Source organism: Hakea prostrata, chromosome 1 (assembly GCF_041222555.1).
Source record: "Hakea prostrata isolate BN-2017 chromosome 1, UWA_Hpros_2, whole genome shotgun sequence".
Lineage (NCBI taxonomy): Eukaryota > Viridiplantae > Streptophyta > Magnoliopsida > Proteales > Proteaceae > Hakea > Hakea prostrata.
This window is the reverse complement of record NC_142600.1, coordinates 8,795,060-8,819,176: the sequence shown is the minus strand read 5'-3', so window position 1 is coordinate 8,819,176 and position 24,117 is coordinate 8,795,060. Positions and strand designations below refer to the sequence as shown.

At 36.9% G+C, this 24,117-nt stretch overlaps 3 protein-coding genes across 5 annotated transcripts; all 3 read right to left on the bottom strand.

The window, feature by feature from the left end:
* Window positions 1–593: 593 nt before the first annotated feature.
* Window positions 594–5,842, bottom strand: LOC149027221 (putative inactive receptor kinase At5g58300). 3 transcript variants are annotated; one of them, XM_089160493.1, is made up of 5 exons: window positions 5,691–5,842; window positions 5,472–5,521; window positions 4,901–5,006; window positions 2,151–3,552; window positions 594–1,513 (listed from the first exon to the last, which is right to left on the bottom strand). In XM_089160493.1, exons 4-5 carry the CDS (start codon window positions 3,442–3,444, stop codon window positions 882–884), a joined length of 1,926 nt encoding a protein of 641 aa, XP_089016619.1. In that variant the 5' UTR covers window positions 3,445–3,552; window positions 4,901–5,006; window positions 5,472–5,521; window positions 5,691–5,842; the 3' UTR covers window positions 594–881. The 3 variants fall into 3 exon arrangements, with proteins under 3 accessions (XP_089016619.1, XP_089016612.1, XP_089016627.1); XM_089160486.1 differs by lacking the exon at window positions 5,472–5,521; XM_089160501.1 differs by lacking the exons at window positions 5,472–5,521; window positions 5,691–5,842 and adding an exon at window positions 5,396–5,466.
* Window positions 5,843–8,662: 2,820 nt separating this feature from the next.
* On the bottom strand, window positions 8,663–11,003 carry LOC149027220 (exopolygalacturonase-like). The gene is made up of 4 exons (XM_089138910.1): window positions 10,320–11,003; window positions 9,950–10,239; window positions 9,282–9,507; window positions 8,663–8,887 (listed from the first exon to the last, which is right to left on the bottom strand). The coding sequence occupies exons 1-4, from the start codon at window positions 11,001–11,003 to the stop codon at window positions 8,663–8,665; spliced, it is 1,425 nt and encodes a 474-aa protein (XP_088995036.1).
* A 6,949-nt stretch (window positions 11,004–17,952) lies between these two features.
* Window positions 17,953–20,258, bottom strand: LOC149027219 (exopolygalacturonase-like). Its single transcript, XM_089138834.1, has 4 exons — window positions 19,620–20,258; window positions 19,252–19,541; window positions 18,573–18,798; window positions 17,953–18,177 (listed from the first exon to the last, which is right to left on the bottom strand). The coding sequence occupies exons 1-4, from the start codon at window positions 20,256–20,258 to the stop codon at window positions 17,953–17,955; spliced, it is 1,380 nt and encodes a 459-aa protein (XP_088994960.1).
* Window positions 20,259–24,117: the final 3,859 nt, after the last annotated feature.

Below are 24,117 nucleotides of genomic sequence, written 5' to 3'. Positions count from 1 at the left end.
TAAAATTTTATTTTTAAATTATACACTTGTCGAGTATCCAACCATGTAAATCAATAACTTTCTTCTTCATATAGGTAAATGATTTGGATTTCAAAAGAATAATCAAAAGTGGGATCAGAGTAGAATCCACATAGAACCCTTCCTAATATATTATGAAAATATGTGAAAAGAGCATAAACTTCTATCTTGACTGGCATAAAATCTGAAATATATTATACTAAGGAAGGGTAAGTGTATTTATGCCGATACCAGGGCCACCAACCAAGTAGTATTTCGTTACTCTTCTTGTACTTTTCGTTATTTGGTATGTATACTACTATCTCAATTTCTTTCAAATCCATTTAGTTGGGATAAGATTGTAGTTGTTTTTACTGTTTTGAAGCGGATTTCTCACTGAATGGAATCGAATATCTTCGAACATGATACAGAATGATAAATTATGGCAGTTTTAGCACCTTAAGACAGATATGCATAGGCGACTTCAATCATCCTTTGGTCCAGATCGATTGTGATTTGTTCTGCTTCCTCTAAATGAATATTTGAAACTCCGAATGCAAGAGGGGGCTGGGAAGGAAAAACAGGAGCACTGATCGAAACACTGAGGAAGTTCACTGTGGATCAAATCAATCAAATTTATAAATTATAATAACATGAAACAACATTTGTTACACTTACAAATTGCTGAACCAAATCATGAGAAAATATTTTTAAGTACATGCAATGGACAAATTTTGCAGTTCAACAATGCATACAGGTCTAAGCAACTTTTTGGTGGAAATCTCTTCAAATATGCAGAAAGAAAAAAAATGTTTTGACTTCACTCCTAAATCAGATTAAATACATGGGAATGATTATTAACTAGACCCAGAAAACTGATGCAGTCACGGTGTTTGCACATTAGAATCCTTTGATTTATCCCCCTCAGAGGAAGGGCGGTTCTGTGAAGCAGATGTTTGGATTTCCTCAATCATTCTGACCACTTCATCCATCTTGGGTCGCATATCTGGAACCTTTCCCACACAAGACATGGCTATTTGCAGCATTTGGACCATCTCTTCTTCGATATTTTGATATCTCATTAGCTCAACATCAAACACCTCAGCTGTCCATTCCTCTCGAACAACGGACTGTACCCACCTTGGTAGATCAACCATGTCCTCATGCCCAGGTGATTGCAGAGGGGCTTTTCCCGTTAACATCTCAAGAAGCAGCACACCAAAGCTATACACATCAGATTTCTGAGTAGGTTTCCGAGTTTCAATCACCTCAGGAGCTCTGTAACCTATGCTTCGGGATGGAGCAGCTGCAGTGATGTTCATGAGAGGGGATAACCCAAAATCTGAAATGCAGCCATCTAGGTCTTGGTTGAGAAGGACATTCGAGGACTTTATGTTGCCATGGGTGAACTTTCCCCCACCCTCAGAGTGGATGTGCGCGATGCCCCTTGCAGCTCCAAGGGCTATCTTGACCCTGGAGTCCCAGTCAAGTGATGTTCTTCCAGTGCCCCTGTTTCCTGTTATAACATTACAGAGGGGAGCATGAGCCATACAGAAAAGTAGAACTACAAACCACACATTAACTGGAGTGCATAAATTACAAAACATATCAAGACAAGAGCAAGTCAAGTCATCTTTAAGAGAGAAAATTAAATTAAATTCCATTATTATATTTGTAGTTCATAGTAATATAATTTCCAAATGACCACAGGATTCAACTAGAGAGCAATTTAAGTCTTCTTGTACTGCATTTAACATGGGAAGGATTGAACCTGCATTTGCCCTTGGAAGGTGAGAATCCTGATCTATCCTACAAATTGTCAATGATTATGAAAGGGATTAAGAATATGAATGTCAATAATTGAACTAACAGTTCAGTTGTTCTGTTAGCTGTTACTTCAGCCGTGTTATGACACGGTCTAAGAATCTTAACGCCATAAATCAAGTTCCTTGATCCCCGTTTTAGAAATGGTCCAACATTTTCCCTGAATGTTTCCATAAAGCCAAAACCAGAAACCATCTATGATGCTGAAGGAAATGTAGTATATGGAAATAACATATTGAGAAAAAAAATGGTCAGAAAATAATAGCATGACATTTTCGGAAAGGGAAAGGAAAAACTTGAAAAGTTTTTTAAAGATCAAATGGACATACCATGCATTAGTGCAGACAAGCTGCCATCTGAGATGTAATCACAAACCAACAGTTTCTCATCCTTGGAGTAGTAGTAAGCACGGAGTGGCACAACATTTGGGTGCTGCCCAACCCGTCCAACAATTTCCATCTGCTGCTCAAAGTCCCTCTTCCCAACCACCACTTCCCTCATCCTCTTCACCACTACGGTGGTCCCGTCCTCCATGACTGCTTTATAGGCTGTCCCATAACTTCCTTTCCCAAGCACTTCGGCAGATGCCCTTAACAGATCCTCAAGATCAAAGTTATAAGAACAGCCTTCAAAGAAGACTAGCTTATTCTTTTCTGCTTCTTGCACCCCACTTCCAAATTCCTCCTTAGGCTTCTCACCTCTTCCAGCACTCACGGCCTTCCCCTTCAAGACGCTTCTACCTTCACTATCTTTTTTGTTCAGACAGCATACCAAGATTGTTAGCACTAGAAGAAATAAAACTGAAGAACCTCCAACAGCAATTGCAATGATAGCCCCCGTGCTTAGTTTCCCTTTTGAGCCCTTGGGCGGTTGAGGAACTGCTGGAGAAAAGGGTGAAGAAGGAGCAGGTGAAGGTGAAGATGAGATTGGAAAGCACTGCTTCAGGGGTGGTCCACATAAGTGAGAGTTTCCTATGAAAGATGAATTGGGGTACTTCTGGAGGGAAGCCGGTATGGAGCCATTCAGGTTGTTGTGGCTCAAATTCAAATATTTGAGACTTGGGAGATTCAGATTGGGGATTGGTCCAGAAAGGAAGTTGTTCTGGAGGTATAACCCAGTAAGTTGTGTCAGATTCTGTAGTGTTTCTGGAATCCTGCCACTGAAGGAATTGAAGGATAGCTCAAGTAATTTGATTTCAGGAGAAAGAGCAGGGATATTACCAGAGAAGTTGTTATGTTGCAGGTAGAGGTAATGGAGTGAAGGATGGGATGAAACATCAGAAGGGAGACCTCCACTGAGGTGATTGGATCGAAGGCTCAGAATTCTGAGAGCATCTAGCTTTCCAAGAGTATTGGCTGGGATAGGGCCAGTCAGTCCTACACCAGGGAGCCTCAGATTAACCACTCGAACACCATCACGGGAGCAAGTAATGCCAACCCATGATGAGCAAACTGGAGCACTGGAATTCCAATTGAGTTTCCTACCGTGAGGCACAGTAGCTGCAAAGTCCAGGAGGGCTTGTTTGTCTGAATTCAAATCAGCAATTGCCGGAGGAAAGACAAACAGTAGGGAGAAAAGGAAGGGAAAAAGTGCAAAAAAAGAAAGAAGATTTGGGTGGTTCATGTGGAATCGCTTGATCTAGAATGTGGAAATGACTTTGCCTGTGCGAGACTAGAAGATCTCCTCTTGGCTTGATTTAACAACGAAAACCATTGGAAGATATAGGCTGACCTACAAAAGAAACAAGACACAATTAACGCTGACTACAAAAAAAGATAAAATATTGTCGTTCTACACCATAAGCAAGATGGACAGAAGGGAGTAGTTACACCCTCTTGACATTAAATAAAGAAAAGCGTACACCACATTCACTACAGATTCAATAGAGGGGGCATCTCTGCCATTTCAATTTATCAAGCAAATGCTGGACATTTTAAAAAAAAATTGGAGTCGGTAAGTTTCAACCAGTCATACTTGGAAAGTGAATTTCATTTTGACTTTTTTGAAAGATAATTATAACTAATCCAACAATTTAAAAGTACAAACAGTAATCATACAAAGTAAGTAAACCCAAAAGAAGGTCATTGAAAAGCCAAAAAAGCAGAAGCCTTTTTATATAAAGAAGAGAAATGGGAAGGCATTCTATGCTAAAAAGCAATTCTGATCCTCTGCTATGCTCTCCCTCCCTAGATGCATAGCGGGGGTATTAATGTAACTATAAAGTCTGGCTACTATATGTGTACATTAATGACAAAATTCTTGCGTCATCAAAACCAGGCTTCTTGTATACTTAGTCTTCCCATTAATTAATTAACCATGCAATAAGTAGCAGAACACCATTACGTCTATGCACTATGAGAGTGAGAATTATAGAAGGGAAAATCTAAAGTCCGATGCACGGTTTAAAACCACGTCGGAAAGGCCGACTTGATCCGAAACAAATTCTCCTCGATCTGGAAAGAACAGATTATGTACTGAAAATAACCAAGCTTTAACAATATTTTAACCAATTCTGACCGAGACATGAATATTTTCCGTGTTCACCACTGGTTTTCTGTTCATGTATTGAAAGGCGACAGTCAGTTCTGAAACCAACAGAATATCGATATGTATCGCTCAAATCGGCCCTAAAAGTTGTTTTTATTTTATTTTCGACCGATTTCTGCAAAAGATGTTTTCGGGGGTGTCGGGCGGGACTTAGATATCCGCGATATACGCATGACAATATCAATATCGGTCATACAAATCGTCCTTACTGATACGTAGAACTATGGTTTATTGCAGGAAACGCACGCTGATCAAGGTACAACTGCTAAGACTTTAAAGAATACCAAGCGCGCACGTTAGCAAAGTTCAACAGGAATACAGGAAACCTTTATTTTCTGGAGATGATGAGATCTGGTTAAGAGGTACTGGATTTCAGTAGAAAATGTGAAAGATTGAAAGGCGAATTAAAGCTTCTGCTCTAAGAATTCATGGCATTCGTTAAAAAGTCCGACCATTAAAGCACTAAAAACATTCAAATCTACCATACACTCAAGCATTATGGTTCTACCTCAAATTAGAGTTTCAGTCTTACCAGATCTATAGAAGGCGGCTTTAGTTTTACTCAGTTTGTTCGGTAGCCATTCCCCTTCAGAACGCAACAAGAAGCTCCGGATACGCCATTAGAACTTCGGGAGTCGCTGCAGAGGGGAAAAGATCGAAAAGCTCAACAACGGAGGAAACTATTGGAATATCCAGCCAGTAACTCATGCAATCTACATTATATGAAAATTAAATGCCAAAGAGGATCTCAGGGAGAAATATTGCATGAGAAAACTATTTCGTGTTCTAAAAAGAAAAGGAAAAAAGTAGCCAACATTTCGCAAGCATCGTAAGCATTATTACTGAATTTTGAAGCTCAGAGTAGAATGCGAAACAGATGAGTCATAAAGTTAGATATCAGAATTAAAAAGTAGGCAACTAAAAAACTTATTTCTACAATTAAAATGCCAGAGCCTAGCAGCTGAATCCTGAAACTAATTGGATAAACACCGACACAATCAAATTTCTAAACATAAACCATACGAACATTGATTTCCTTTTCCGTCAAAAAAGTCGAACCGGAAAATTCCTGAGGAAGGGGGAAAAAAAAAGTAATGTTTCACCTAGTGAATTTTGCTCCGGAGCTTTGAACGAAGCTTCAGAGCTCCATTATCTGAAAGCAGAGTTCCAACAGCTTTGCAGAATTACAGACAAATCAAGAATATAACTGAAAACAGATATTATTCCCTGTCAAACAGTCAATTTCCAACGGCATTCCTTCAAGAACAAGCTCACTAGAATTCCGTTGGTTAGGCTAAAACAGAAGTAGCTTTATTCTATACCTTGAGATTTCCACTTTGAATCTGAGGGCGTTTTTCGCGATGTCGGTAGCTCAGAATCAGAATCCGCCATTAAAGCCGTAAAGGGTGAAACAGAGAAGCCTTCAGTCATTTATACTTCCTAGTTCCTACTTCCTAACTGAGATCGAAGACGGTCTTCCCAAAGCTTTAAATAGAAACCAATAATAAATAGATTTTTTTGGGGTAAAGAATAAATAAATATAAATATAATACGGAATGGAAAGACAAATGGGACCACTCGCAAGATATTAATAATAAAAAAAAAAAAAAAAAAAAAATAAAAAAAAGAGAACTTGAACTACTTTCTCTTTCTTCTTTCAAAAACCTTCGCTGTCCGGGCTGTGTATGTTTGAGCTTCTTTTAAACCTGTTCTTCGAAAATGACCTTTTCTTTGTGCATAATTACCAACCTATCCCTTGTCAATCAATGAAGAACGCTTGAGGATCTCGTGTTTCTGAACCCTGCCACGTGGACTTGATTTTTCATTTTTCATGTGCCTCACGAGTCACAGCCCTCACTGGTGGTAGCACCGTAGCAGTTGGCAAAGGCTGCAATGCCAGTGTTCTACTCTACTACTTCTTACGTTATGAATTGATGATGGTGTATTTTAATTCCACCTACACGGCTACACCTCTTCACCGAAAAGTTTGGTCGTTTACTTTACTACCACCCTTTTTTTATTCCCTCTTCTTCACCGACATTTACACGTGGCAAATCTACTATTAATTATGGACTCACTTATTCATGGGGATCCAAAATTGCTTAGTAAGATTTCTGTCCGTAGATCCAAAATCTCGGTTGATATTTAATTTCGACGGTTGAATTTCAATGACCGTGATCGAAGACCAAAGGGGCAAAATTGTTTTGCTTAACCGTCTGCAGGACTGAAGCAACACCCATGGGGATTTTAAATTCTGTTCATTTTTTATGTGATTACAAGAATTGGACTAAAGAAAAAATAAACTTTTTTTGGTTAACCTGCGAATTTATTCAAAAGCAAACCAGGCCATGGCATCTTCGCTACATTGGTCTTAGAGCCATTCAATAGATTGGAGATAAGTCGTCGAGCTGGAAATCAACAAGCTTTCTAGGCTAGAATATCTACCACATTATTAGCTTTTTTAGAGATGAAAAAGTAATTACATATCATCATTTGGTTTGTCAAGTAATTTTGGATATCATTTACTATGGGGACACCACTCACCACTTTGGGTGCACTCTATTAACAATTTGAAGGGTTTGCGATTATCTGGCATAAGTAGATCTCATCCAGGTCTTCTCCAGTAGCAAGGAGGCCTGTACATGTTGCTATGCCCTCTTGTAAGACTACAAATGAAAAGCACGTGGGCTCTAAGCCTGTAACTATGTTAAGATCTGCATACTACCCCTATCTCTAAAGATAAAACTCGAACAAATCTAGGTTCTCTTCTCCAATACAAGAGGAATCAAAACACATGCTTTTTTTTTTTTATCAACAAACTAAAAACTTAATTACAAAAAAGAGTTAAAGCCAGGAGACTTGGACAATACATATGGATCAATCATAAACACTGGTGGAATAGTCCACCAAGACCTAGATAAAGAGAGACGACGAGCTCCCTTAACAAGAAAATCCGCAAATACATTAGAAGATCTAGAAATATAATTAAAAAACACCTAACTAAAAGTAAAAGAAATTCTCAAAATTTCTGAAGCTAAACTAAGGCACATCCAGTCTAAAGAAGAAGGAAGGCCCTGCAAGGAGAGAATCGCTGACATTCAGTCACATCCATCTAATTTGCCATAAGAATTTGCAGGAGCCTCAAACATAAGAAAATAAACATTTTCTTTGTGAGAGAGTGAACATTGAGTATAGAATGTAATAAGATTGTGTTAACATTGAAGTTGTAGATTAGTTGCATTGCTATGCTTTACAAAAGATGAGACTATTGTGATCATAGGTTTGACTCCTAATGACTTTGAGACCACTCACATGACATGATTAATATTCTTTATTGCTTTTGGTTTCCTAGTTTGACCCAACGGTTTTTTTTAACGAGAAAAAATTACGTAATTTACCTACATTATAAAAAAGATTTATACACTACATAATAATTGTTAGATTGTCTAAATATTGGGATATGAAGGAGCCCTTTTGAACTTGATAGGATTTATTGATAATTTGTCTTTGACTCTTTTCTATTTTAAGTTGGAGGGTAGTTGGTTTTGGTTTTTTTGAACCTCTTAGAGAAATTCTACAAGGTTGTCTAGTGTTCAGTTTTTCTTAGTAAAGCTTTGAGTGTTCAATTGTGTATTATTTTCATGAAAGGATTGTCGAGGCACCTCAAAGTAATTAAAATTAAGTAATCAAAATGAGAAAGGTATATGAGGTTCATCCGTACTAGCTAGCTTGCGCACACCTCACGTCCTCAAGGGAGACTTTAATCAATATAGGTGAGGCTTTGCCCCTAGCCATGAGGAGACTCAAACTCTGACCTACTACGTGGAAGTGTTGTTTTTTTGTCAATTAAGCCACCTCTCAGGGTTGTAATTTTTGCTTATTTCTTAAAATAAAAAGCGAAGTAAAATCTATTAACCAAATTTGAAATAATGATTTTGAGTTTGTTATATTGTCCTTCCCTTTCCTTTAATCCTTCCCTTCTGGCTACCAAAGGAAGTTTAAGGAAAAGAAAAATGTGATTAGGGATATGCTAATCAAGCAATCATTAAATCTGGAGTACTTGAAAATAAAAAAAATCACTATATTAAACTCTGAATTTAAGTCAAAGAGAAGTAATACAAGTAGCAATGCCCATACAAAAAGAAAGGACTTCAATGCTTCTCCTTTTGAAATTCCTACATTGTTGGGCTGGTCAAATTAACAAACCAAAGCCTCTAACTGAAGGAATCAATATTTAAGAACAAAGCACAAACAATCAAACTTGTTTCTATGTGAGAATTGCAATTGAATGGACTCAAAAGCACGAAGCTGGGATTTGAACACCAGAAGCAACCCCTTTTGCATTCGTGCAATTTGAAGTGGTTGCACCATCAACCAATGTAGAATTCAAGTTGATATCAACAAGCTCTACTGTTTCGCATGGTACATCTTGACTACATGAGATGATGACTGCATGCTTTGTGGCAGATGTACCCCTGATGTTCTTGAAATGAATATCTGTGAGCTTCACACGGGAAGGCTGTGCATTGGGTAAGGACAATATACATCGTTAGTATTCTTAGAAATTGTTTATAAAATCAATAATTACTAGTCCTCAAGAAAAAACTCGAGGTGTAGGGGTCAGGATTTTCTCCTATGACCCAATCAACCTACCTTCCTCCCTTCTATTAACCACAAAAGGGGAAGATTATAGAACTACACCACAAACCTAGCAAAAAGAGCTAACCCACAACTAATCTTGGTAGTCTTAATGCACTAGAAGTTATATGTATTAATTCAATAAATAAATAAAAAAAGGATGGTTTTAATTAAGTGGAATTGTGTCTGTCGAGAGATGTTATGAACACTGTAGTCATCTAAGTATTATCTTATGGATGTAACACTATCTTTTTCCTTGAGCTTATTGAACTTACTGTGGTGTCGCATTGAATCTTGTCACAATATTGTTGGTTGATGATGATAGGATTCGTTACATTTGTCATGATAATATCCTCGAATATAACATCAGAAACGGTGTTATCAGATGATGCTGACCATGTTTTGATTCGAACACCATTATCAGTACCAGTAAGGCTGCAGTTCTGCACCCTCAAACCCTTCACTTCCTTTTCATTTTGAAACTTTCCAAGGCTTCCCAAGCTACAAAACAATGAACACAACTTGGTTAAAGTCAATTAAGGTATGGTTCATCCTCCCCCTTAATATGGGTCAGGCTTACCTTAAACTTGAGCCTAACCATCATAGTCTTGACCTAAACCTAGCCCACCCATACTATGGCCGAACATATGAGCAACCCAATCATTCATTTTTTGCTATGCTCTCCCCAAAAATAAGAGGAGGAAGGGACATTGACGGCTCCACCGCTTCCCAGACCTCGCAAACGAAGAAGTGGCTTGTTGCTAAACTATATAGAGGGGGCTTTTCTTCGTCTAGCCCATGTGGCTCAATAGCAATGACATGGTTCAGGGGGCTTGGGCTAGTTGGGTTTTCTTAGCATCCCTTATTATATTAGATCAGTTTTTCTATACTAATTACTTGGGGGATTTATTGAATTATCTAAGAATGATTAACATGTGATTACCTAATGCCGTGACCTGGTCCACAAGTGACATTGGAGACAACAATGTTGGAAGTACATGCTCCAATGGACACACAATCGTCACCCGTTCCAATTTCACTATTAGTAACAATGATGCTCGATGAGTTGCTGATGTGCACGCCATCAGTATTTCGGCTTGTTTTAGGGGCTTGGATTTTAACATCATGGACTATAAAGTCACTGCTTTTGCCAATAGCTATGTGAAAACCCTTACTATTGATCAAGGTTATGTCGCTTAATGATCCACCAGTAATCGAAGCAAAGTGCAAGCTCTGCAACCAAAGCAAAAGTTAAGAAAAGGAAATAAATATTACTTTCCATTTTTTTTTTCATGTACGAAACAACTACTCACTGTTGGGGACATTGTGCAATTTAAATTCGCGGTATGATTACAACTATGGCTCCAAGTGGCTTCCCCTTGACCGTCCAAGGATCCGGTTCCAACCCCAGTGATCTTCAACTCGCTTATGCCTCTAAATGTGATCCATGCTCCATCAGATGTCATGATTGATGGGGCTATTAATTTGCCATTTATCTCAACACGAGGAGATTTATTGTTTCCGCAAGGACCATAAAACGTTATTGAAGTAAGAGAATAGTCTCCTTTCGGGACCACAAGGGCAGATGGCTCCGTAGAATTACATGCAGCAGCCCATGCATCAACAAAAGCCTTATTATTATCTGTTGTTCCATCACCAATTGCTCCATACTTGGTGACATCAAACACTGTACATTGTGTATCATTTCCTAATGCAGATCCTGAAACATTTGCAGATATTGGTGCTAGTGCTGGTGTTGAAGCATTTTCTAGTGTCGATGTTGGTGATGGTGCTAATGTTGGAGTTGAAGCATTTCTTGATGCCGATGTTGGTGATGGTGTTGTTGTTGGAGCTGTTGATGGAGTGGGAGTTTCACCATCCAAGGTGCTATTTCCATCAGTTGATTTAAGAAGCCGAAACTCAAAAATTCTAGCTTCTGCCTTCCATAGAAGGAAGCCTAATATACATATTAACATAAGATGTTGGCGTGAGCCCATTATCAATTCTCCAATTAAGCTTAATTATTTGAGCCAAGAGAAATTGAAACAAGAAGTCACAAAACCAAATGAGTTGGGACCAAGTAGAGCCTTGACCCTGTTTGGGCAAGAGGCTTAATCGATCCCAACCCAACAGATTTTCTGACTTGATTCAAGTTGTGATGCCTTATAGGGGATCTAATATTTATACCTTGAATTTTAATCCTAAGTTGGGCAAAACTATTTTACTCATTTGAAATTTTTTGGGTAGAAATTTGTATCCATGAATTTGGCATGAGAGAGAGAGATCCGTTCAACTTACTATATTAAATTTGTGGTAGGAAATCCACATTAATAGGAATCGCCTGCCCTTTTATTAGGAAGAATAAAAATATTAACAAGTTTGATATGGTCAGTTTTTATCAACCGTTGTTGTAAATTATCACTTAACCTTTTATTATAACAACAGCCATACAATTGTTATATAATTCAAAAAATAAGGGTGCAAACGTTATAGACTAAATTATAGGGGCGTAAACATAATTGTATGCAAATACATGGGTGTAAATGAAATTTGCTTTCTTTTTATAGTATCATAAACTGTTAAGTTAGGATTCGATAAGAAGATGTGGAAGACGACACGGAATTGGAGTAGTTTGAATGCACTGTGCAACCTATGTCCATAATTGAATGGGTTCTCTAAGGTATTTATTACATTTGAATTTACTAAATCTTTATCACAACTAGATAAAGTTAGTATGCAACTCTTTTGGATTTGAAATTCGAATCAATTCTTATTCTTTTCTTGTTTTGAGTTTTCTTGATATAAAACTCCTGATGGATTCGAATTCAAATTTAAATTCAAATGATTGATTCGATTGTTAAGAAGTCCATCTATAAATCCTCTACATGACTTATACTTCTAGATCCGACTGAGCCCCTTCTCGTATCTGGGACGATGAGTCCTGCAAGAAAGGTTAGATGCCGGCCGGCTTGTGTGCCGGCCAACCACCTCCGATGACAAAGTCAGATAATGAACAGAGTGAGGTCTCTAGCTATTGTTTCTCCTATGATCATGCTTTCTTGTCGTTGGTCCCATTCAATCAGCTGCTGAGTTGACATTATACTCGGAGTGTATTGGTTGCTTACCGGAGGGGTCTTTATGTTTTTATATTGTAAGTGTTACCTTTTGGGTGGTCATGAATGACGGCATCTTTCCCGAGTAAGTCTGGAGCCCCATCCGGGTCAAACCCGTCGGGAAGATCTGGATCTAACTGGCCTAATTAGCATTAATTCAGATCCTGTGGAAATTTGAAGGTACAAGTACTGGGATAGAGGATCCAGACTCAATTATCATATGCATACTGGATGAGCTGGAGGAATCCTCACTCTCTCTCCAAAGAATCCATCAAGAAGATGACGAAATAGTTGGTTTGTCAACCTTATGAATTGAGACTCCTCAAGTATAAAATCAAGGTCGTATTAGAGTACTAAATTATGAGTTTCAGTCTCTCCCCCTGAGTCGAAACTGCCAACAAGGTAAGCAAAATAAAAAGGGTTTGACTGTGACTATAGAGTGGCCCACCACACTTGTGTCCAACTGTCAAATGATAGTTGACATAGGGGACCCATCCAACTCCCACTGGCAATTTAAGAAATTACATGGAAGGGTAGTTTAGGGTTTCCGTTATTCTTTCTATCCCTCAATCCTCAGATGCAAGGTGGGTCGCAATGTCGCATCACCTACTCGTGCGGTGGCTGAATGATGATGTGGCTGAACCGCCAACATATGGTCCCACCATAGAAAAAGTCTAATGGTCAAGTCTATAAATTAGTAACATTTTGTGAATTATTATAACACATTTGAATTAGATAATTATGAGATATTTGAATATGACCAGAAAAGTTTACCCAAAAAAGTAAAAGGTACCTCACATGGTGGGGTCAGTGTCCTACTTGAAAGTTGAAACTTCTACCCCACACCCACAATCACTAGAATCTCATATACACATAATTGACTACATCATAGATTATCAACTAAAAAACTACGCCATAAAAAATATTTTTTTTTATAATTTATAATAAGAATTTTATTTTAAAAGTTGAAAATTTTTGAACTCTTAATCTCAAAATTATGAAGATTGGTTTTACTATTTTTTTTCTTCTTAAGGTAGAAATTAGTCTTATTAACAATTTATAAATGGGGCTAGATTTTTTTCTTTTTTTAAAAGACTATCAAGTATGATAAGACTTTGCTTGGGTCCTGCTGAGGATCTCAACCATTCATTTTGGGCGGTGGGATTGGAATTTCGGTCTAAAATTTTGATCTCGATCGTCGAAATTCAACGGTCGAGATTTCGATCTCAACCGAAATCTCGAATCCTACGGTCAAAATTTCGACTTGATGATCCTGCGCAGGATCCAAGCTTTTTCGCAACTAGTTGGCTTGTTCGATTATTATTTGATAGGTACCAATTTGCAGGTGATTTAATGTGGTGGTCGTTTTTCGAGAAACAGAAAAAGAAAAGAAAGTGATGGGCAAGCCCCCTCCCAAAGGTGACCATTACTTTGGAGACTTTTGGGAGGTGTGTTAAAATGCTTGGGTTTGTGTTTTTTTTGGGCTAGGAAATTTCTTTAAAGGTTTGATCGTCTGTGATTAATGGGTGTTGTTTTTCGAGAAACAGAAAAAGAAAAGAAAGTGATGGAGCAAGGCCACCCAATCCCAAAGGTGTTACCTTTAATCATTACTTCTGGAGACTTTTCTTGGGAAAGGTGTGTTTCAACAAAATGACCCTCTCTAGGGTATTGAAAGAAAGGAAATCAGGCAATTAATGCATTTTAATTATGATAATGAGAAAGATAACATGACCGTCGGAGCCACGGAACCTGGTGAAGAGTGATGCAATCATCCATCACTCCGCTTTTACTAAATAAAAAATAAAAATAAAAACTTCACTTTATATTTAAATTATATATAAATTTTTTAAATATAATCAATGTAGAAAAAAAATAGTCCTTGTTAATTGTATTTATATATAAAAAAATTTGTAAAAAAAGAGTCAATACAGGATTAGTAGGGTGGTAAGATTCATACTTCTAGTAGGGACAAAGCTCCTCCTGAGGATGTAATCTAGCTGTGTGCAAGTTAGCCCGAATAAACTTCAGGTATAAAAAAAAATAAAAAATAAAAGGAATACTTATAAAAGAATTTGTGAGATTTTCTTTAAAGTGAAAATTCCATTGATTGAGTGTAGGATTTTTTTTTTCTCCCTCTAAAATTTGAGGTTTTTGAACTAATATACGTACATCTCGACTACCTTCTTAACACAGTTTTAATTAAATATATCATCACATTGAGTTAAACCCATGACCCTTTTTCTAACTGGTGTTGATGATTATCGATTAAGCCACCCTCTGATAGTGCGAGTACATGACTATAGTATTTTCCATATCATAGTTCATGCGTTCAAGCCTGTCTGGCCTCGATTTTTTTTAATGAGCAGAGTTCATAATGATGCTGCGACTACCCGGTTCAAAGTGAGTTTATCGTTTAATCAGTCCAACACAAACTAGTGAAATTGGTGATCAAATATGAGTCCCTGATCAGATGTATCATCAGGATTGAGAAGCCAATTTGAATTCCTTAAGTCAACCTCTATAAACAGAGAATTGTATCATAATGGGAGTCCTCAAAAATGTCTACTTCTCTCAGCTTTGCAAGAAGTCGATCATTTTCTTCAGCCCCATTACTCTAGAGGTTGACATCCATTTCCTGTAATGGAAGTGTAACTTATAGGTTGCTCACTCTTTCAGCTTATTGAAAAGCCTTAGAGGCATGACCATGTTGACTTTTTGGATCACTTGAGCTAATGTTATTAGGGAACTGAGTTGTGCCTGCTACTGAACTTCAAATGCACCCTCCAGCATGTTGGATATTTTAACATGTGTAAGACTGAAGTAAAGTCCGTTTGGCATTAGGGGGTTAATGGCCTTGATTTTTGGGTAAGTGGGGCTTTCTCTCCGTAAGAAATGGTGGAAGTTGGCAGAGATTTGTCTAAAGTAGATGATTGTGATGGCACTGGACGTGTAAATGAGTAAATGTCTTGTTGTAAGACTTAATCGTCTAAAATTACTTGGGTATTGTGCAATTAATGCAGAACACCTTCAGCAAACGTCTATTACGAAAAGTGTATTTTAACACTATTTACGAAATAGACGATCAAGATCAAAATTTTAATTGCAAAGTACTAAAGTCGAGTTATTAATAATCTAATTAGAGTAGACAAGTTAGACGATGAAACTGATGAAGGACTAGTATTTTTTGGGTAAAGAAATAAATAATATAATACGGAATGGCAAGACAAATTGGACCACTCGCAAGATATTTTAAAAAAAAAAGAGAGAGCTTGCACTTCTTTCTCTTTTTAGTTTCTTCTTTCAAAACATCGCTGTCCGGCTGTGTATGTTTGAGCTTCTTTACACCTGTTCTTCCAAAATGACCTTTTCTTTGTACATAATTGCCAACTTGTCCCCTGTCAATCAATGAGGAACGCTTGAGGGTCTCGTGTGTCTTCCAAAATGACCTTTTCATGTGCCTCACGGCCCTCAACGGTGGTAGCAGCTTTTTTTTACCCTCTTCCTCACCGACAGTAACGTGTGGCAAATCCACTATTAATTATGGACTCACTTTTTACTCTTACATTGCTTCGTAGGTCTTTTGTCGGAAATTTATCGGTCTATTTTTCTCTGGATGAAAGACGCATGTTCATTAGTCACATTGAAAAATTGAGGTAAAATTTAGAAGATAGAATATTCTTTATTTTAATTTAATCAGATCCAATGGATGTGACTAATAGACTTATCCTTCATCCAGAGAAAATGATTAAAAGTACATTCTTTGTCTTTATTCATTTTTTAAGTAATTTTAAGAATTAAACTAAAAAGGAAATTTTTTTTTTTTTTTATCTATCAACTTGCGAATTTATTCAAAAGCAAACCAAGCAATGGCCATGGCATCCTCACTACATAGGTCTTAGAGCCATTCAGTAGATTGACGCTAAGTCGTCAAGCTGGAAATCAACAAGCTTTTCGGGCGAGAATATTTACCACATTATTGGCTTTTCTAGGGATGAAAAAGTAATTACATATCATCATTTGGTTTGTCAAGTAATTTTGGACATCATGTACGGTGGGGACAACACTTAAGTGGTGGGTTTTGAGCGCACTCTATTAACAGTTTGAAAAGTCTATGATTATCAGTCATAAGTCGATCTCGTCCAGGCCTTCTCGAGTAGCAAAAAGGAGGCCTAAACATATCGCTATGGCCTCTCCTTAGACTACAAATGAATAGCACGTGGGCTTTGACTGGGTTAAGATCTGCGTACTACCATACAGCTGGAACAACCCAGGTCTTCTTCTCTAATACAAGTGGCATCACAGCACATCCCATTTGCCATAAGAATTTGATGGGGCCTCAAGCATAAGAAAATAAACATTTTCTTTGTGAGAAAGTGAATGTTGAGTATGGAATGTAATAAGATTGCGTGAATGTTTAAGTCGCTGATTAGTTTATAATGTGTGCGTTACAAAAGATGAGACTATTGATGGGTTAATAAAGCGGTTAAAGGCTCAACCTCCCATGGGGAAGTCTTGGGTTCGCATTCGGCGGCATTAATTATATATTAAAAAAGCTCCCTTGAGGATGTAACCGTAGTGCGCACAAGCTGGCCTGGATGAACCTCATATCCAAAAAAAAGAAAAAATAAATAAAATTAAATTAATGTTTGACTCGTTATACTTTTGAGACCACTCACATAAGCAATTAATGTTCTTTGTTGCTTTTGAGTGTTTGGTTTTGACCCTGACGAATTTTTTAACTAGAAAAAATTACGTAGTTTACCTACATAATAAAAAAAAATTGGGTATACTTCATAATAATTGTTAAAAATTCTCCAAATATTGGGATATGACAGAGCCCTTTTGCACTTCATAGATTTATGATAATTTATATTTGAATTTTTTTATTTTATGTTGCAAAATAGTTGGTTTTGGTTTCTTTGAACTTCTTAGAGGAATTCCACATGGTTGTCTAGTATTCAGTTTTTTCTTGATAAAGCTTTGAGTACTCAATTTTGTATTATTATCATGAAAGGATTGTCGAGGCACCTCAAGTTAATTAAGTAACCAAAATGAGAAAGGGATTGCAAAGTAACTCATTTGTGATAGAGTCATTAAAAATAAAATATCAACTATGTTTTTAAGATTTCGGTGGGCAACAAATAAATTTATCATATAATTGTACAAAATTACTTAAATTTCATACCATATTTAGTAATGACATACTATATACGTGGTCTTTGTTGTTCTTTCTTTCTTGGGATATGAGGTTCATCCGAGTATTTCTTTTTCTTTTTTTTTAGATTTGAGGTTCATCCGGGTCAACTTGCACACACCTCTACTGCATGTTCAGGGAAAACTTTAATCAATATAGGCGGGGCTTTGCTGCTAGCCCCGAAAAAATTTGAACTCTAACCTCCTAAATGGAAGAGTTGGTCTTTCCCCAACTGAACCATCTCCCGAAGTTGTAATCTTTGCTTATTTCTTAAAATCCAAAGGAATTAAATGAAAAGCAAAGTGAAATTTGTTATTCAAATTTGAAATAAGGATTTTGAGTTTGTTACATTGTCCCTTCCCTTTCCTTTAATCATTCCCTTCTGGCAACCAAAAGAAATTTAAGAAAAAGAAAATAAATTCATTATATTAAACTCCAAATCTAGTCATGAAGAAGTAATACAAGGAGCGATGTCCATACAAAGAAAAAAGTCTCTTACGCTTCTCTCCTTTTAAAATTCTTATTTTGTTGGGCCGGTCAAATTAACAAACCAGCGCCTCTAACTAGAGGAATCACTATTGAAGAACAAGGCACAAACAATTAAACTTGTTTGTGTGTGAGAATTGCAATTGAATGGACTCAAAAGCACGAAGTTGGCATTTGAACACCAGAAGCAACCCCTTTTGCATTTTTGCAATTTGAAGCAGTCGCACCATTAGCCGATGTAGATGTCAAGTTGATATCAACAAGCTCTACTGTTTCGCACGGTACAGCTTGACTACATGAGATGACGACTGCATCCTTGGTGGCAGATGTACCCTTGACGTTCTTGAAATGGATGTCTGTGAGCTTCACACGAGAAGGCTATGCATTGGATAAAAACAATATACACCATTAGTAATCTTAGAAATCGTTTATAAAATAAATAATTACTAGTCCTCATGAGAAAACTCGAGGTGTGGGGGTCAAGATTTTCTCCAATGACCTAATCGACCAGTCTCCCTCCCTTGTATTAACCAAAAAGGGATGGTTACACAACTATACCCATACCAACCTAGCAAAGAGAGCACACCCACAACTAAACTTGGTAGTCTTATTGCACATTTGCACTGGAAGTTTATATGTATTAATTCAACGGAAAAAAGGATGGTTTTAATAAATTGGAATTGTGTCTATTGAGAGAGTGTTATAAAAACTGCAGTCATCTAAGTATTATATGGATGTGGCACTATCTTCTTCATTGAGCTTATTGAACTTACCTTGGTGTCGCATTGATTCTTGTCACAATATTGTTGGTTGATGACGATAGGATTTTTTACATTTGTCATAACAATATCCTCGAATATAACATCAGAAACGGTGTTATCTTGTGCTGCTGGCCATGTTTTGATTCGAACACCATTATCAGTATCAGTAAAGGTGCAGTTCTGCACCCTCAAACCCTTCACTTCCTTTTCATCTTGATACTTTCCAAGGCTTCCCAAACTACAAAACAATGAACACAACTTGGTTAAAGTCAATTAAGATATGGTTCATCCTCCCCCTTAATTTGAGTCAAGCTTACCTTAAACTTGAGCCTAACCATCATAGTCTTAACCTAAACCTAGCCCACCCATGCTAGGTTCGAGCATATGGGCAGTCCGATTATTCTGTTTTTGCTCTCCTCCCCCCCCCCCCCAAAAAAAATGAGGAGGAAGGGACACTGACAGCTCCACCGCTTCCTAGACCTCGACCAAATGAAGAAGCGGCGTGTTGTAAAACTATATACAGGAGGCTTTTCTTCGTTTAGCCCGTGTGGCTCAATAGCAGTAACATGGTTCAGGGCGCTTGGGCTAGTAGGGTTTTCTTATCACCCCTTATTATATTAGATTAGTTTTTCCATACTAATTACTTGGGGGATTTATTGAATTTATTTAAGCATGATAAACATGTAATTACCTAATGCCGTGACCTGGTCCACAAATGACATTGGAGACAACAATGTTGGAAGTACCCGCTCCGATGGACACACAATCATCACCCGTTCCAATTTCACTGTTAGTAACAGTGATGCTCGATGAGTCGCTGATGTGCACGCCATCAGTATTTCGGCTTGTTTTAGGAGCTTGGATTTTAACATCATGGACTATAAAGTCACTGCTTTTGCCAATAGCAATGTGAAAACCCTTACTGTTGATCACAGTTATGTCGCTTAATGATCCACCAGTAATCGAAGCAAAGTGCAAGCTCTACAACCAAAGCAAAAGTTAAGAAAAGGAAATAAATATTATTTTCAATTTGTCTTCATGTACCAAACAACTACTCACTGTTGGGGACATTTTGCAATTTGAATTCGCGGTATGAACACAACTATGGCTCCAAGTGGCTTCTCCTTGACCGTCCAAGGATCCGGTTCCAACCCCAGTGATATTCAACTCGCTTAGGCCTCTAAATGTGATCCATGCTCCATTATCAGATGCCACGGTTGATGGAGCTATTAATTTACCATTTATCTCAACACGAGGGGATTTCTTGTTTTCGCAAGGACCAGCAAATGTTATTGAAGTAAGAGAATAGTCTCCTTTCGGGACCACAAGGGTAGATGGCTCTGTAGATTTACATGCAGCAGCCCACGCATCACTAAAGGCCTTATTGTTATCTGTTTTTCCATCACCAGTTGCTCCATACTTGGTGACATCAAACACTGTACCTTGTGCATCATTTCCTGATGTAGATCCTGAAACATTTGCGGATATTGGTGCTAGTGCTGGTGTTGAAGCATTTTCTGGCGTCGATGTTGGTGATGACGTTGTTGTTGGAGCTGCTGATGGAGTGGGAGTTTCACCATCTGAGATACTATTTCCATCGGTTGATTTAAGAAGCCGAAACTCAAAAATTCTAGCTTCAACATCCCATAGAAGGAAGCCTAATATACAAATTAACATAAGATGCTGACGTGAGCCCATTATCCACTCTCCAATTAAGCTTAACTATTAAGCCAAAAGAAATTGAAACAAGAAGTCACAAAACCAAATGAGTTGGGATCAAGTAGAGCCTTAGACCTTGTTTGGGCGAGAGGCTTAATCGATCCCAACACAATAGATTTTCTAGTAGACCTGATTCAAGTTGTGATGCTTTTAGGTGAATTGATATTTATACCCTGAATTTTCATTCTAAGTTGGACAAAACTATTTTAACCATGAAATTTTTTGGTGGAAATTTGTATCCATGCATTTGGCATACTATTTTTGATGCCTTACTATTTTTGTTAATATTAAATTTGTGGTATGATATCCACATTCAAGTAGGAATCGCCTGCCCTTTTATTAGGAAATAAAAAAAAAGTTTTAAAAAAAATTATATATATATATATATTAAAAAAAAAAAAAAAAAAAAAAAAAAAGTAATATCCAGTTTGGTATGGTTGATTTTTATCTGCATTGTACATTTATGAACTCCTTTCACCTTAAATAAATTTACGGACTTCTTATAAATACCAACAACTTTCATATGGTCCGTTTTTATCTACCATTATTGTAACTCATCACTTAATTTTTTATGGTAACAACAAGTATACAGTTGTTATATGATAAGTATGCATTTGTCATTATTTATTTGATTTAATTTTTTGTATTTAGTTAATTAAAAGAGAGCTAATTGCAAATTTTTGTGTCTTTTTCAAGAATAAGGTGGTTTTGGTTATTACAGATAATGTGGAGCAAAGGTGACAAATATATTAAAGAATTTTAATTAAAATAAATTTAGGAATTCAATATTTTTGTCCAAGAAATCATGAATAATGAGATCCAACTTAATTAATGTAAGGAGAATATTAATTTTAGTCAAATTGAAAATAGGCAGAGGTCCAACGAACAAAATTGGTAATAAGATCTGAAAATCGTGTAAACAGATCCACCTTAAGTATTTTGGGCATACCTCTCTTGTATAAACTCGGATTGGAGTGATTCAAGATTCTATGGAAAACTAACGTAAATATCTACAACTTTCTAGTTTTGCATTTTCCCATAATCTGAACAAGTAAAGTTCGAATTAACTGGTAAAGAGGACGAATTCATTGTATGCAAGATAAAAGAAGCCAGCCACAAAGAACGGAGGGAGATGGCGAACACAGATCTTGGCTCTCATTTCTATCATTGCTCAAATTGTTCATTTTCTTTAGGATGTAGATGAACCATTACTTATTTCATTAATTTGATGTTCTATATCTTCTAGTTGATTGTGTTTGAGTCTAACCAAAGATGTTCTATAGCTTAGTTGTCAAGCTTTGGTGAAGGACGATAATCTTGCAAAGATAGGTCATATCTAGGAAAGATCATCCTTTGTTTTAAAGCTTAGAATTATATCGATTAATGAAAAAAAGTAGTGGGGATTCGAAATCCCAAAGATCCTCACGTATTTATAGTTAAAGTATATGATTTTATTTTTTATTGGTTAGCGACACGATCATTATATAATTCAAAAATAAGGGTGTAAACGTTATAGACTAAATTATTAATGGAAGTGATATACTTCTTACACAAGTTTTACATAGAGTCCCAAACTCACCAGTTTCAATACATATAAATCGATTGTTTGAAACTGAGTGCTCAAAATCAAGGAAGGATGACAAGGATTATTGTGGCGATTCGAGAGTTGGTAGATTTGCATGGAAATATCATCATTACTCATACTAATAGAGAAGCAAATATGGTTGCCGATTGGATGGCGAAGAGAACAACAACATTGGAGTCTCCTACCCATTTCTTTCAGGAACCCCCTCAAGGTATAGAGGAGTTCCTTCAGGTGGATCGTTTGACCAGCTCTCTTTAAAAAAAAAAAAAATCATTTTACGCTTAAGTTTACCTAATCTTTATCACAACTAGATAAAGTTAATACGCAACTCTTTTGAATTTGAAATTCGAAACAATTCTTATCCTTATTCTTTCCTTGTTTTGAGTTTTCTTTTGATACAAAACTTCTGATGAACTCAAATGTTAAGAAGTCCATGGATAAAATACTCTATATAGACTCAATTATCATATGCATACTGGATCAGCTGGAGGAAATTCTCTCTCTCTCCCTTTCTCCAAAGAATTCATCAAGAAGATGACAAAATAGTTGGTTTGTCAACCCTAAGAATTGAGGGTTCTAAAGTATAAAACCAAGGTCGTATTTGAGTACTATAAAATTCACTTGGTATTCCCTGAGTAGAAACTGCCAACGAGATAAACAAAACAAAACAAAAAGAGTTAGACTTTGACTATAGAGTGGCCCACCACACTCGTGTCCAACTGTCAAATGGTAGTTGACAATTGACATAGAAGACCCATCCAATCCTCCAACCCGACAGGCGATTTAAGAATTTACATGGAAGGGTAGTTTAGGGTTTTCGTTATTCTTTCTATCCCTCAGTCCTCAAATGCAAGGTGGGTCCCATCACCTACTCGTGCGGTGGTTGAACCGCCAACATATGGTCCCACCATAGAGAAGGTCTAATGGTCAAATCGAGAATTACTAACATTTTGTGAATTATAACACGTTTGAATAACACATTTGAATTAGATAATTATGAGATATTTGAATATGACTTAGAAAAGTTTATCCAGAAAAGTAAGGCACCTTACGCAGCACCACATTGTAGGGTCAGTTTCCTACTTTGAAAATTGAAACTTCGACCCCCCACAATCGCTAGAATGTTATATACACATAATAAAACGATTTTTTTTTTTTTTTTTTTTTTTTTAAATCAAGATTTGTATGTGTTAATTTACACATACCTTTAACTACATCAGAAAAACAGTTTTTTTTTATATATAATTTATGTATAAAATAAGAAAATTTGAACTCTTAATTTCAGAATTTTGAAGCGATTTTTTTCTTAGGATTGAAATTAGTCTTATTAACCATTTATAAGTGTAACGGGAGAGTGGAGATTGGAGTATTAGGAAATCTTTTTTGGGCTATATATAGGTAAATTGGGGATGAGAATATTACATATGTCGCCGGTAAAAATTGAACTCACGACGTCTCAGTGCGTGAAGTTTACAACCACTCTACTAATAGTTAGATTGTTACTTGGTAGGTACCAGTTTCGCAGGTCATTTAATGTGGTGATCGTTTTTTGAGAAACAGAAAAAGAAAAGAAAGTGATGGAAGCAAAGGTCTCCCAACCCCAAAGGTCCGACCTCAATCATTACTTCTAGCGACTTTTCCCGGCAAAGGTGGAATTCAACAAAATGACCCTCGATGGTTGGGAAAGAAAATCAAGCAATTAATGCGTAAGTCATGCATCTTAATTAGGATAATGAGAAAGATAACAAGGGCAAATTTCACCATGCCACGGAACCTGGTGGAGAGTGATGCAAACTTTGTTTTATATATAAAGTACATATAAAAATTATTTTTTTCAAAATATAATCAACGTGGCAAAACAAATCCTTAAATTGTATTTACCTACAAAAAACTTGCAAAAAAAATTTGTCAGATTTTCTTCGTGGAGTATAAGAAGGCAAAATTCCATTGGCTGAGTGTAGTGTTTTTTTCCACTAAAATTTGACGACTACTTCTGTAAGACAATTTTAATTAAATATACTATCACACAGAGTTAAACCCATGACTTCTTTCCTAACCGGTGCTGGTGATTATTGACTAAGCCATTCTCTGAACCTTCTTTTTCGAGTTCGCATGTTCAAGCATGTTTGGCCTCGATTTTTAATGTTCAAAGTTCGTAATGATGCTGCAACTACCCAGTTTCCAGTGAGTTTATCGTTTAATCGGTCCAACACAAACTAGTGGAGGGGCAAGCATCAATATGGTCTTGTCTTT